Source organism: Brienomyrus brachyistius, chromosome 15, assembly GCF_023856365.1.
Source record: "Brienomyrus brachyistius isolate T26 chromosome 15, BBRACH_0.4, whole genome shotgun sequence".
Lineage (NCBI taxonomy): Eukaryota > Metazoa > Chordata > Actinopteri > Osteoglossiformes > Mormyridae > Brienomyrus > Brienomyrus brachyistius.
Window position 1 is genome coordinate 17,615,466 of NC_064547.1, and position 13,534 is coordinate 17,628,999.

General features: G+C 50.3%; 1 protein-coding gene across 1 annotated transcript in view; it reads left to right on the top strand.

Annotated features, from left to right (window-relative positions):
- dock7 (dedicator of cytokinesis 7) overlaps nt 1–13,534 on the top strand; it is a 44,678-nt gene that overhangs the window by 21,262 nt on the left and 9,882 nt on the right. The window contains 22 exon segments of the mRNA XM_048975881.1: nt 1,805–1,922; nt 2,038–2,108; nt 3,045–3,183; nt 3,407–3,508; nt 3,751–3,837; nt 4,266–4,497; nt 4,887–5,048; nt 5,291–5,460; nt 6,487–6,579; nt 8,312–8,401; nt 8,909–9,004; nt 9,101–9,241; nt 9,328–9,441; nt 9,532–9,699; nt 9,857–9,996; nt 10,439–10,608; nt 10,721–10,875; nt 11,083–11,265; nt 11,356–11,491; nt 11,594–11,690; nt 12,617–12,634; nt 13,426–13,522. Coding sequence (XP_048831838.1) covers nt 1,805–1,922; nt 2,038–2,108; nt 3,045–3,183; nt 3,407–3,508; nt 3,751–3,837; nt 4,266–4,497; nt 4,887–5,048; nt 5,291–5,460; nt 6,487–6,579; nt 8,312–8,401; nt 8,909–9,004; nt 9,101–9,241; nt 9,328–9,441; nt 9,532–9,699; nt 9,857–9,996; nt 10,439–10,608; nt 10,721–10,875; nt 11,083–11,265; nt 11,356–11,491; nt 11,594–11,690; nt 12,617–12,634; nt 13,426–13,522 — 2,779 coding nt within the window.

The following is a 13,534-nucleotide window of genomic DNA, read 5'->3' on the forward strand; positions in this document are numbered from 1 at the left end:
AACCTCTTCCAGTTTCTTTCACTGGACTTGGTTCTGCCCGATTCTCTTATCGCCTGTTTCTCTTATAGCCCGTTTGCTTGCTTCCGCTGCTGTTCTGGGAAGAGTTCTATAATCATCAAACCAGCCTGAAATAAACTATCTATCTTGGGCACAGCTGTCTCTGATTGCCCTGCTCTGCCCTGTCGGGACCTTCTCCTCGAGTATTGAGTCTCATGCACCTGTTGGGTTGGATGGAGAGCGTATCTGGCATTTAGTGGACGTGGGGTCGATCCACTCGAATGTTCATTTTATAATGAGTGTCTCTCTTCAAATTGTTTAACGCCAGTGTTTCTCTGACACTGATTGCAATGTACTGGACACCTTTTCATGCTGAGCACTATTCTGTTCATACTTATGTGGCAGGGAAGGGTATCTTAACTACAAGAAGCAAGAAGGGGTAACTCTCTCTCGTTCTGTTTTTAGGCTCAATAGACGCTGCTAAATGACTGTTTAACCAGTCGCTTAGGGTCCACCACCAGTCACCCCAGCATAGTTTCAAAAAGCCATCCCCAGTGCCTTGTTCCCCTGGAAACCGCCGCCGGAACATTCCTCAAGCTGACATCAGAGCGGCGGCTAGCGAGACGAACCTTTTCAAGTGGGTTCGGAGACATCCGCGGATGCCTGGGTGCAGCTGGGGCAGCTTAAAGGGAGCCTGCTGTGCTGCCCGCGTATCCGCAGCGGGGGCCGCTTTCCCACACTCGGGGCTCTGGCTTCGCATGGAAATGACAAACCACGGGGGGCGGCTGTCTCCATCCGGTCAGCCAGGCACATCCCCCCCCCGCACGGCCGCCAGTGGTGCAGCAGGGGCAGCCTGCTGTCTGGGCAGCTCCTAGCCTCCTGTGGGCTCTAGCCTGGCCCACCTCCTAACCCTGCACATTTAACCCAAAGCAGTGTGCTCAGACAGTCTGGAGAAAGCACAGGCTCTTTTCTATAGCTCTGTTGCTTTAAATGAAACTTTATTGGTAAGAATTTTTACATGACGCACTTCCACTCCAACAGGTTTGAGAGCAAAGCTTGGTCACAGAGCAGGGTCAGGCCAGGGTTTATCTGCCCCCCCTCCAGAGCAGTTTTCGGGGTTAATGGGTGATATGATCCAGCCAGGGGATTCAAACCAACAACCTTCTGATCGCAGCCATAGAGTGCGTGCCTACAGAGCCAAGTGCCCTGTGTTCTTTCTGATCTCCCCACCTGATGTAATTGTACTATCTGTACCAGTCAGAGGAAGTCTGGTTAAAAACTCCAGCTGGATGAGTAATAGAGGAATCTCTGGCGGATGTCAGTCTGGCGTAATTGAAAGTTGCATAAGGGCTAATGCCCCAGATTTGCGTAAATGTGAGGCAGTGTCCTCGCTCTCTGTTTCGCAGTGGGTGCCGGCTTGCCGCGACCCTCGTTAGCTGGGCCGCTTTTTACTTTAGCGGTGCAGCTGATGTACTTTGCCCTGAAGGCACAAGAGCAATGCCCCTTAGGACCCTGAACCGCATTGATACCGGCTCCAAGGACTCAGCCCCTACCAACGAACCCCCCCCCCCAACAATAGAATTGAACCAGCAGCAGTTTTTGGTTTATAAGTTCAAGTCCTAAACCAATAATGTAGAGGAGGTCTGTTAATATAGATCAGCAGGTATAAGAAGACAGCAGTGAGTTGTTACTCACGTGCATTGAAAATGTAGTAATAATTTTTTTTTGCCGTGTCTATTCCATTTCTTCCTGGTTTATTAAGAGTTTTATTAGTAATTCATTTTTTTTTTTCTGAATTTCCTTTCAGGAATCTTCTGTATGTCAAACCACAAAGTCTGAACTTTGCCAATCGCCAGGGTTCAGCGCGGAACATCACCGTGAAGGTGCAGTTCATGAACGGGGAAGACGCCAGCAACGCCATGCCAGTACGTTCCGGAAGAACCGTGACGAGGGCATTCCGGACTTCCGGAGGTGTTTCCCCAGCCGGGCTCTGCCCCGGCGTCCCCTGGCTGACCGTACCATTGCATGTTCTCTCTCCAGGTGATTTTTGGGAAGTCCAGCTGCTCCGAGTTTGCCAGGGAGGCATACACTGCAGTGGTGTACCATAACCGGTAAGCTCCCCCCCCCCTTTCCGTTTCCATGGGAACGCTTTCCTGTGGCAAGTTAGTGACACTGTCTGCTTTCTAAGGATTCACACAACGGACATGTATGGATAATTTCCACCTTCTTTCGTCTGATTTTCCTCGCTGTCGTCTCAGCGTGCCCTGTCAGCTTTACGGCCCCCTTCCTAATCTCTCCAGTGGGGCTGAAACTGGAGTCCCTTTTATCTGTATGCATGTTTATTTATGGTTGAATATATAATTTTGCTTTGTACCGGTTTTCCACTTTTGATCAGAAGATTTTTAGTGATGTCTATATTTAGTCACTGAGAGAGAGTGTATTTGAGTGCTGTTTGCAAAATTTGGAAATCCGGTTTAAATGACACCATTCAAAAGTCAGGCCTGAGAGATGCCGCAAGACGCTGTACTTATTTACCTTTATTGTATTTAGCAGACACTATATTGTCCAAAGCAACGTACAAGTAAGAGAAATAGACGTTTGCATAGGTGTGGCTAGGCTGAGCTTAGAATGACTGAGCAGGTTCAAATGTGAGCTGTATTGGAAGAGGAGCTGCACCGCAACTTCTGTCAACGCAAGAACCTAATAAGGCTGTTATTTAGCTCATGGGAGTTTTATTTACACAAAAATGTTAGAGAACCAATCACATTGCAGAGGAGGTGGGTCCAAGCAGCCCAGACATCAGATTGGTTGGACTCACTTCCTCTCCTATGAGCAGTTATTTAGCATTGCGAGCATTCAGGGAGTACGGTGTCGTCCATATTCAATTTGTTGATTTCTTTTCTTCTGCCCCCTGGATAAAGCTTGAGTGGGGTGTTGTCTACTTGATATTGCATTTCCGCCAGCATGGCACTTAACTCACTGCCTGGCAGGAGGGCTGTCCATTGTGTGGTTCCCCTCTTCACTGTTAATCACCTGCTTGCTTGCAGATCCCCTGACTTCCACGACGAGGTGAAGATCAAGCTGCCGGCGTCGCTGACCGACCATCACCACATCCTGTTCACCTTCTACCATGTCAGCTGTCAGCAGAAGCAGAACACCCCCCTGGAGACACCAGTGGGATACACGGTATCATGTGACTGCACCCTGATCACGTGACTGCACCCTGATCACGTGACTGCACCCTGATCACGTGACTGCACCCTGATCACGTGACTGCGTGGCAAAGTGGCCACTTATTGTTTCGTAATTTTCCCAAAGTGATATAGCTCATTGGTCTGACTGCAGTGCCCTTTCTGGGCGTGGTGCACTAATGCAGTAATGTGTTGGTCTCTTCCTTCTGCTCCTCCAGTGGATCCCGATGCTTCAGAATGGGAGGCTGCGGACGGGACATTTTTGCCTGCCGGTATCCCTGGAGAAGCCCCCGCAGTCCTACTCCGTTCTCTCGCCAGATGTGAGTGGGTGCCTCGCATCCGTGTCTGAAACGAGCTTAGTGATTGGCCGAATTTTGGGGTTCTCCTCCTGCAAAATCCCCCCCCCCCCGATATTTTCCTAACGCCAGTGTTCAAAATAGGCCATTAATGATTAAAGCATTAATTCTGTGATTCGGGAACCTGTGTAAAATTTCACCTGTAAATTCACTAATCGTCTTGTGGGGAAAAAAACGTCACTTACATGGAATTAATTTGTGTCTAGGTTCCTCTTCCTGGAATGAAATGGGTGGATAACCACCGGGGGGTCTTCAATGTGGAAGTGGTGACTGTTTCAACCATCCACACGCAGGTATTTCCCTGTAGGCGTCGTGATACTAGCATCTTTCCGGCTTGTCGGCACAGCCCTGCGAAGGCAAAACTGTAAAAAAAAAAAACAGAACCGTAACTCCAATGACAATGAAACTGAGAAGAGAGGCTTCAAAGCTTTTTTTGTCCACCTTTATGCGTAGTAGGTGGGTAAATGAAGCATAACTGAGCTAAGATGTTTTGTCACACAATAAAGCAGAGCCTAGGAGACCCAATTTTGGTCACAACACGGATTTGATAAAATATACACTTTGTATGACTGAACTAGTCATGTAATTGTCTTTATATTACAAACTGGATATACTGTTTGATTGACAGATCATGTGACTGTTTTTCATGCCCTTGATGGCCTGCAGTGTTCTGCTTCCTGGGTCTTCCTGTTTGACCTTTGTATGCCCCGAACCTCTCCAGGACCAGTACCTGGATAAGTTCTTTGCGCTGGTCCATGCGCTGGATGAGCACATGTTCCCTGTGCGCATCGGCGACATGCGCATCATGGAGAACAACCTGGAGGCGGAGCTTAAGGCCAGCATCGCGGCCCTGAGCTCCTCCCAGCTAGAGCCCGTCGTGCGCTTCCTGCACCTGCTACTGGACAAACTGGTCCTGCTGGTGGTGCGGCCGCCAGTCATCGCGGGGCAGATAGGTACATCTCTAGCTCTGTGTGTGTGTGTGTTTTGGTAATTATTACATTGTGGGGACCATATTTCTTCAGAATGAGATGAAAAATCTGTATCTTTTTTAACTTGTGGGGACATTTTTCGGGTTTTATAAGGTTGTCATTGTTGGGATTAGGGGTTTTCCCATTGAAATGAACAGAGGGTCCCCACAAAAGATCAAAATACTATCTGTGTGTGTGTGTGTGTGTGTGTGTGTGTGTGTGTGTGTGTGTGTGTGTGTGTGTGTCTAAAGCCAAGATGCATACATCTCCACCTGTGAGGTCTTCAGAACCAGTGTGAACCGTCAAACCCCAACATGACTGCGAATCGCCTTTATAGCGCCTTCCCGGTGTGACTCGCGCTTTTCTGCTCCCAGTGAACCTTGGCCAGGTTTCCTTTGAAGCCATGGCCTCCATTGTGAACTGCCTGCACAAGTATCTAGATGCCCAGGACCAGCATGGCCGCAACAGCCTGCTCTCCTCCTACATCCACTACGTCTTCCGGCTGCCCAACATGGACCCCAACTCGCCCTTGCCAGGTGCCCACCGGCCCCCTAGTAAAACCTCATGGCAGTAGTGTAATCCTGCACAGCGCCCCCCGCCTGAGGGTGTCCATTTCCTGACCACACTTCACCAGGCCACACACAGCCTGTGATTTCTCATTTTCCTCCATGACGGCAAACCCGCGAGCCTGATCACATCCTGACCGCGTTGGTATGGTGTTTATGAACCTGTCTGTGATGGAGGCCTCCGCGTTAACACCCTGTATCTCTGTCCCCAGGACCAGGGGGGCTGGGGGGGTCAGTCCACTACGCCACAATGGCGCGGTCAGCGGTCAGGCCTGCCAGCCTCAACCTCAACCGCTCACGCAGCCTGAGCAACAGCAACCCGGACATTTCCGGAACGCCGACCTCTCCGGATGATGAAGTTCGCTCCATAATTGGGAGTAAGGTAAAGAATGTTAAACGGTGTTTTAATGACCTGTACAACTTTCTCAAAAGATTCAATGGCCAGCATAAGGTGATATATCTGTTGATTTTGAAGCACCTAAATTTGATTTTTATAGATTTAATACATTTTTTTTAGATATATGTTGTAACCCGTGTTATATTACATTCATGTGAACCTGGGAGTCGAAGCAGAGACCGGCAGGTAGCGTGGCGTAGCGGTACCATTCTCAGTAACGCCGGCACATGTCAGTCTGGCCACCGTCCCACCATGACAACATACTTACCAGCTAGCGGCAGCATTGGCTAATTTATGAATCGTTAGCATGGCTCGCTGAATTCATTCGCTTTATTTCCTAATGTTAACGTGAAATGTAACGAAGGCTGTGTTTATACCTTTGGGCAAAGACTGAATTCCAATTTCTTTTCCATATCAGGTCTTTCATGCAAATTAGGCCGATTTAAAAATTCTGGGCTAGAACACATAAAGTAATGAGGTTGCAAAACTTTGGGTTTTTTCTTGGAGATCTTCAAAATATTGGAATTGGGTCTAAACCTGGACTGCAGGGGACAAACATTTCTGCATTGGTCCCTGTTCATTAACTTAAAGAAATTTAAGGTAGACTGGAAAGTGTGTAGGAGTGAAGCCTACAGGACCAGAATTTGGAACCTCAAAAGCCCTTTTGTAACCCTGAAAGTCTTCATGTCTCCTGTTATCTTCTAGAACCCTATCTGGTCAAATTAATGCTTTTTCATTTCCTGTGCTGCTGGATTCTTCTTCTGTTGACTTAAATCACACAGTAATGATTTTCTCTGACTATTGCTCTGTTCGCCCTGAGTTGGGGTCTTTCCTGCTCTAGACATGCGGTCTCCATTTCTATGCTTTATGGCTTGAATGAGGGGAGTCCCTTTCCTTGCCTTCACATGTGAAGTCTAACTCTGGCTTCCTGTCAGCGCTTATGACCTTTGACCTCTTGCCTTTCCCTTACCTGTGCTACGCTTGCCTGCCCTCCCCCCCCCCCCCTCGCAGGGCTTAGACCGCTCCAACTCCTGGGTAAACACGGTGGGGTGCAAGGGCGCCCCCTGGGGATCCAGCCCTGGCTCTGCCTCCGACTCCTCGCAGGTGGTTCATTCCCAAAATCATATCACCACCACCAGCGTTGCCTAGCACCCTCTCACCCTCCCACCCTCCCACCCTCTCACCACCAGACCTTAGGGTCCCTTTTGACCTCTTAACCGCCTTCCGGTTGAGAATTTCCTACCTCTATTACATTGAGTATCCCAGAAGCCTGCTTGGTCCAGGCTTTTCAGGCTCCGTAGAATAACGAGGCCTGCCTGTGTCAGGTGGTCCCCTCTCAGTTTGTGGAGCAGATGCCACACGGCGAGGTTACAGTGAGGGTGGTGTGGGGTTCTGGGTGTGGCTTGGGCAGCTACACCAGCCTGGTGGCCCTCCAGAACTAACAGTTGTAGTTCTTCATGCTCACCAGACTCAAGCTTCCTGCAGAGAAACAGGGATTGAGTCCATGAGCATGTCCAACCTCCATTTTACCCCCCCACCCATCCACATAACCCACGGCTAAGTCTGGCCTCTCATTCCGAGTCGGCGGTTCAGAGGTCAACACATCCTACCCTCCTGCTTCCTCATACCACCGTTGCCACCCTTCTTAAAAAACCCTTCTCCTTCAAACTCAACCCACGCATGCTTTCCTGTATTTGTGCCTCTCGCTGTTTGGGTCGTGCATGTTGGGGATTCTGCATGTGTGCCCACCCCCCCACCCTATCACTCCCAGCATGCTCTCTGTCATGCTTTGCCGTGCCCCGTGTCTGTGATGCTGAGTGTGCCTGGCGACACGTCTGCTCTGTGTTGGGCCTGTGGCCATGTCTGTGGCCGTGTCTGTGGCTGTGTCTGTGGTCGTCTGTGGTCTCTGACCCAGCGGTTCTAGCCGGTGTCGTTAAAGCTCCGGTGTCCCTCTCCCTTAATCTCTGTCACACTTTGGATCAGCGCGTCTTACACTTGTGCCCTCTGCTGCATTGTGACGCTTCGCCCCATTCAGTGTGTCCTCAAGCGTCCTGCAGCGGTCGGACGCTGCGGAACTTTCTGACTATTTGGAGGCTTGTCATTCTTTGTCGCCTGTTTTGTTTCGTTTTTGTTGTCGCAAAGTAAATGTTTGGTTTGGGGCTGATCTTCCTGTGTCTGTGGTTACAGACACGCCTGTACACTAGTGAAAACATGAGTGGCTCTTTTGATTTCCATTTTGATTACAGTGTGGTTCATCCGGATATCTGGTCTTGCATGTGGGCATGCTTGTGATTGCTGTAACAGTAATAATGTATTTGTGTTTTTTTTGAATGGTTGCATTTTGAGTCTTCGACCCTGCAGATATCACTTTTAATCAGCCACCAACCAAGTTTGTGCTGTTTTAACAAGATGGACAAAATGTTTAAAGTCACTTCTGAGTACTGGGGTTACAATTAGGAATGGTTAAGTCAAACCACAGTTTAGTTAATGGAACATTAAAGAGAGATGTGCAAGGCACTTTTGTGGGTCTGTGTGTGTGTGTGTGTGTGTGTGTGTGTGTGTGTGTGTGTGTGTGTGTGTGTGTGTGTGTGTGTGTGTGTGTGTGTTTTGCCAAGGGCATTTCCTGTGTATGTGTGCTTGGTCACAGGCAGTTGTGGTGTGTGTGTGTTTGAGCAGTGGCAGTATGCCTGTGTAGGTGTTTGAGCAGTGGCAGTATGCCTGTGTAGGTGTTTGAGCAGTGGCAGTATGCCTGTGTGACTTTGGATGGCAGGTTGTGTCTGACACGGGCTCCGGTTTCCTCTCTAATCTGTTGCCCTTCATCCATCTCCACCCATAGGCCATGGAGCGTGGTGGCAATCGCATGTCATCGCACGCTGAGACCGCCAGTTTCTTGCAAACATTAACTGGACGTTTGCCGACCAAAAAGGTAGAACACCAGAGCGGGGCGGCCTCCCTATGCCACGCCCCCCTGCCCTCATGCCCGCTTCTATCTGTGTCATATATGTGCCTGGTGGTTCTGACCACCTGGCCAGGTGTCCAGTAAATCCGGTAAAAATGAAGCCTTGTTGAATGTGTTTAGGAAGTGCCATTACACAGCTCCTTAATGCGAAATTTGAGATCTGGGACAAATTGTCCAGCAGTCACTGGAGGCTTTGTTCGGATGAAGGTGCGGTTCCTCTAGGACTTTAACACTCTGGTTTTAATGAATCCTCCCCTTTCGGTACTTGTTTCGACGTTTTGAGACCCTGCAGCCAGTGGATTGTGACCTCTTCCTTTAAATCCACCCTTCTCGCTTCTGTAGGGATAAGTAAGAATATGTGAAATGACTGATTCATTTTTCCCCAGGAAGTGTTGATATCTCATGGTATTGGAGAGGTAGGTGACCTGCCGGTGTTGCACTGTTGCTCTTCACGTCGTATGTATCCATTACCAGCTGTTCCATGAAGAGCTGGCCCTGCAGTGGGTGGTGAGCAGCGGAAGTGTCCGGGAAGGAGCCTTGCAGCAAGCCTGGTTCTTTTTTGAGCTTATGGTAGGACTGGGAAAGCAGAGCTCATGTTCCTAATGTCCTCTTTCTTGATGAGCCATTGGCTTCCTCCAACCGCTTCCCCCCCTCCCATATTTGTAGGTCAAGAGCATCATCCACCACCTGTACTTCACTGACCGGCTGGAATCCCCACGGAAGAACCGGTTCCCCGAGCGATTCATGGATGACATCGCGGCCCTGGTTAGCACCATTGCAGGTGACATCGTTTCCAGGTTCCAGAAGGTGAGTGGGTTGGGTTACACCAGCACTTCATTTTTGGAGATGACTCATATGTTTGTGACGTGACCTTTGACCTCATCTCTCTTTAGGACCTGGAGCTGGTAGAGCGATTGAACAACAGCTTAGCGTTCTTCCTCAATGACCTTCTTTCAGTCATGGATAGGGGCTTTGTGTTCTGCCTCGTCAAGACCTACTGGAAGCAGGTAGGAGGATCAGAGGCTCCCCTTCGAGCCCTGAACATAAGAAGTGTTCTTCCTTGCATGTTTTTTGACCTCTTGCACCATTACCCACAGGTCTCCATGAAGCTATACGCCCTACAAAACCCTACGCTGGAGTCCCTCCGGCTGGACTTCTTGCGAATCGTCAGTAGTCACGAGCACTATGTGACGCTCAACCTGCCCTGCAGCCTCCTCACGCCTCCTGCCTCACCGTCCCCCTCCGTCTCCTCTGCCACGTCGCAGGTGGGCTGCCTCTTGCCGGACGTTCCCGTCGCATCAAACCTGCGTGATGTCTGACCTGTGGAGCATTGTTCCTGCAGTGTGTCTGATGGGTTAATGCTGCTGCTCCCAAGCATTCTTGAGCTTGTTTGAGTCTGTGTGGTGTTCTTTGTGTTTGCAGAGCTCTGGCTTCTCCACCCATGTCCAGGACCAGAAGATTGCCAATATGTTCGAGCTGTCCGTGCCATTTCGGGAACAGCACTACCTCGCGGGGCTGGTACTCTCCGAGCTGGCGGTCATTCTTGACCCAGAGGCAGATGGGTCAGTACACTGATGTGTCCATCTATTTTCTCACCCATGCATCCATCCAGGATGATACTCATTCCTACTCCAAACCAACTCTGTCTGTATATCCATCCATCCATCCATCCATTTTCCAAACCGCTTATCCTACTGGGTCGCGGGGGGTCTGGAGCCTATCCCAGAAGCAATGGGCATAAGGATGGGGGGGCCAGCCCATCGCAGGGCACACTCACACACCATTCACTCACACATGCACACCTACGGGCAATTTAGCAACTCCAATTAGCCTCAGCATGCCTTTGGACTGTGGGGGGAAACCGGAGTCTCTGTGTATATATATTTTTTTTAATTGTTTCTGCCCAGTGATCTCTCCAGTGTTACCAGTTTGACTGCTTTTGTTTGGGGCTTCTTTAGACCCAAATCGCTGTCTTTGACCCCGTGTCCTGCTGTTATTGTGTAGGATGTTTGGTTTGCACAAAAAGGTCATCAGCGTGGTGCACAACCTGCTGTCCAGCCACGACTCAGACCCCCGGTACGCAGATGCTGAAGTCAAGGCCCGGGTTGCCATGCTCTATCTGCCACTGATAGGCATTGTCATGGAAACCTTGCCCCAGCTTCACGACTTCACGGGTAATACTCTCTTTCGCTGAGCAAATACTGTGCTTGCGGTAAACAGTTTGGCGTGGCCTGCTGGCAACAATGAAGTGTAGTAGTATTCACTCGGGCTGTTTACCTTTTTTAGAGTCTCACAACCAATGGGGGCGTCCTGGCGCCGCTGGGGTCGATGACCATGAGGCCGAGGCGAACAGCATGATCAGCCAAACTGTGGCTATGGCCATCGCCGGGACGCCGGTGCCCCAGATGTCTCGGCCCAGCAGCTTCCTGCTGAACCCGCAGGTAATGGCTGACACTGTAGCTTCGTCTCATTAGCTTCCCGATGATCAAATCTGCTACTTTTCATATTTGACTTCCATTTGACTCTTTTTGTTTCTGTCTACAATTGACTGCTGCTCACATGACTACTGACTACTGTGGAAGTCCGAGATGTTCTCCAGCATTGTGCGCCTCGTGAAAAGTGTAACCTCCACCCGCCCTTATCCCCAGAACGCTCGTCAGCATGGTTCCTTCTCTGCCGAGTCCAGCCGTAGCCTGCTCATCTGCCTGCTTTGGGTCCTCAAGAACGCCGACGAAATGGTCCTGCAGAAGTGGTTCACAGACCTATCTGTCTCGCAGCTCAACCGACTCCTGGACTTGCTCTACCTCTGCGTCTCCTGTTTTGAGTACAAGGTAGGCCCCAATGCTCTGCGACTCCAGGCCGCAGGCAAGCCGTGGAGCTACCCACACATCCTGAATGTCTATGGGTGTCCTACCGCATAGGGGAAGAAATCCTTTGAAAGGATGAATAGCCTGACCTTCAAGAAGTCCAAAGACATGAAGGCCAAGCTGGAGGAGGCCATCCTGGGCAGCATCGGGGCCCGGCAAGAGATGGTCCGACGTAGCCGGGGGCAACTTGGTGGGTACCGTGTGGGATGGGATATGAGCTTGGTAGACCCACTTTCACAGTGCATGTGTTCGGGTTTGCTTGGCCTCCAATGGCCTGTCTGTTCTTGTACAGAGAGGAGTCCCTCTGGGAGTGCCTTTGGGAGCCAGGAGAACCTGCGCTGGAGAAAGGACATGACCCACTGGCGGCAGAACAGCGAGAAGATGGACAAGTACGCTTCTCTTACTTATCCCGCTGGCAAACACGGCACAAGGGCTACTTTTGTGACAGTTTTTTCCCTCCTGGTTACGCAAGACCACGCTGTTGACTTCCTCAGTTAAATAGTAACCTGGCAGGTCATGCTCAGCATCTGGGACAACACTTCAGAGTTTTAGCACTCCTGTTATGCATTCAGTCTGATTCCTGCTGTGAAGACATCGCGGGCTCACTAAAGCTTACTAAAGGCTGGCCACACTGCCATTCTTATGATGAATGCTGTCACTCTTGCTGCATCTGCACAAAGCAGGCCAGGTCCATTGCTGTGAAGGTCATCTTGTCTTTCCCTTTGTCAATTTGATGGAATGCAGTCTTAATTAGTGCCTCTTGTTTTATAAAGGTTTGGCATTACGTTTCTCTCACTCCAGCTAATTTTTGTTCCCCGACTCTGCCAGACTTTCAGAAATAGCAGCATTTCATATTCAAAGATCACCGAAGAGTTAAACGAGCTCATTTGATCCTTTTTTTTTTAAAATATCTTGGCTACACCATCTTGGTTCTAAACTTCACATCAGGAAATGTGTGCACAGCCCTTCATATAAGCGGAGATCTCACCTCTTTTCAGGTGTGGGATGGTCTGTGGGTCCTTAGGGTCTCAGTAAATTGGGTCTCCACTCTGGGCCCCCAGCCTCATTGATCTTGGTGGTCCTGTCTGACGACGGGAGTCGTGCACCTGAGTCACCCGCCTGTTCTGTATCGGCGTCCATTATCAGCGCTATTCCTCCTCTGTCCATCATCAGCCGTCTGGGTTCTCATTGGGTGTTGGTGCAGGTGGGCGGGACTTGGGCGGGGTCCTCTGCTGCCGTTGCGGGTTATGTACGGTACACGCGTGTGCATTGACTCCCTTCCTTCGTGTGTTTCCTCGTGTGCTGTGTGTTTTAGGAGCCAGAAAGCGGTCAGGTACTGTAAACCCAAAGTGTGCTGCTTCCGTTTACCGCCTGCTTCCCCTTCATTAATGGTGCTTTGTTTGTTTTTATTTCCTTTTAGTTTAACGCTGTGCATTTAACCAATTTTTTAAAATGGCGCCTGCTTTTTTGGGTGGGGAGGGGGGTCCTTTGGTAACCCTTCTTGTGTTGTGGTGAGTTGTGCTTCTGTCCAGGTCTGACAGTGTTAAGGCAGTAACAGTTAACCTACCGTACACCGTGAACAAGCTGAGTGACGGCGTTGTTCATGGCTGCCTTCTAACTTGATGCCATATAGCTGTGTAAAGTGGTCGCGGACTTGCGTTACGGGTCCAAGCAAGCGTCAGGCTGGTTTCGCCGAATGCACGTGGCCCTGAGTGGGCGTGGTCAGAGCATGGCCTCTGGGGAATCCCATCTTCCTGTTTTGGCGGTTCCAGAATCCTGGGCTGGTTCTGTCTTTCCTGCCCCCCGTTGAACATTAAATCCCTCTGTGGGGCGCGTGCATGACCAAGGGGGTGTCCAAAGCAGGCATGTGGCAGGCATTTTTGTTTGTATGTGTCCCCACCCACCCTTCTCTCTGGCCAATACCACCTACCACAACCCCCCTCCCTCCCCCCCGATCTCTGTTATAACGTAGGTTTAAGGACTGCCCGTTACTCCGGGGGGGGGGACAAGCTTTAATCTGTTTGAGCCCCCTCCACCCAAATCCCGCTTTAGGGCAGCGTGACCCCTCAGCACGTCCTGCTGCTTCGCCAGCTGCTCGGCTGACTTCTGCTCTCTCTGTAACAGAACCAGGGCAGAGCTGGAGCACGAGGCGCTGATTGATGGCAATCTGGCAACCGAGGCCAATCTGATCATCCTGGACACTCTAGAGATCGTCGTGCAGGTATTATCCGGG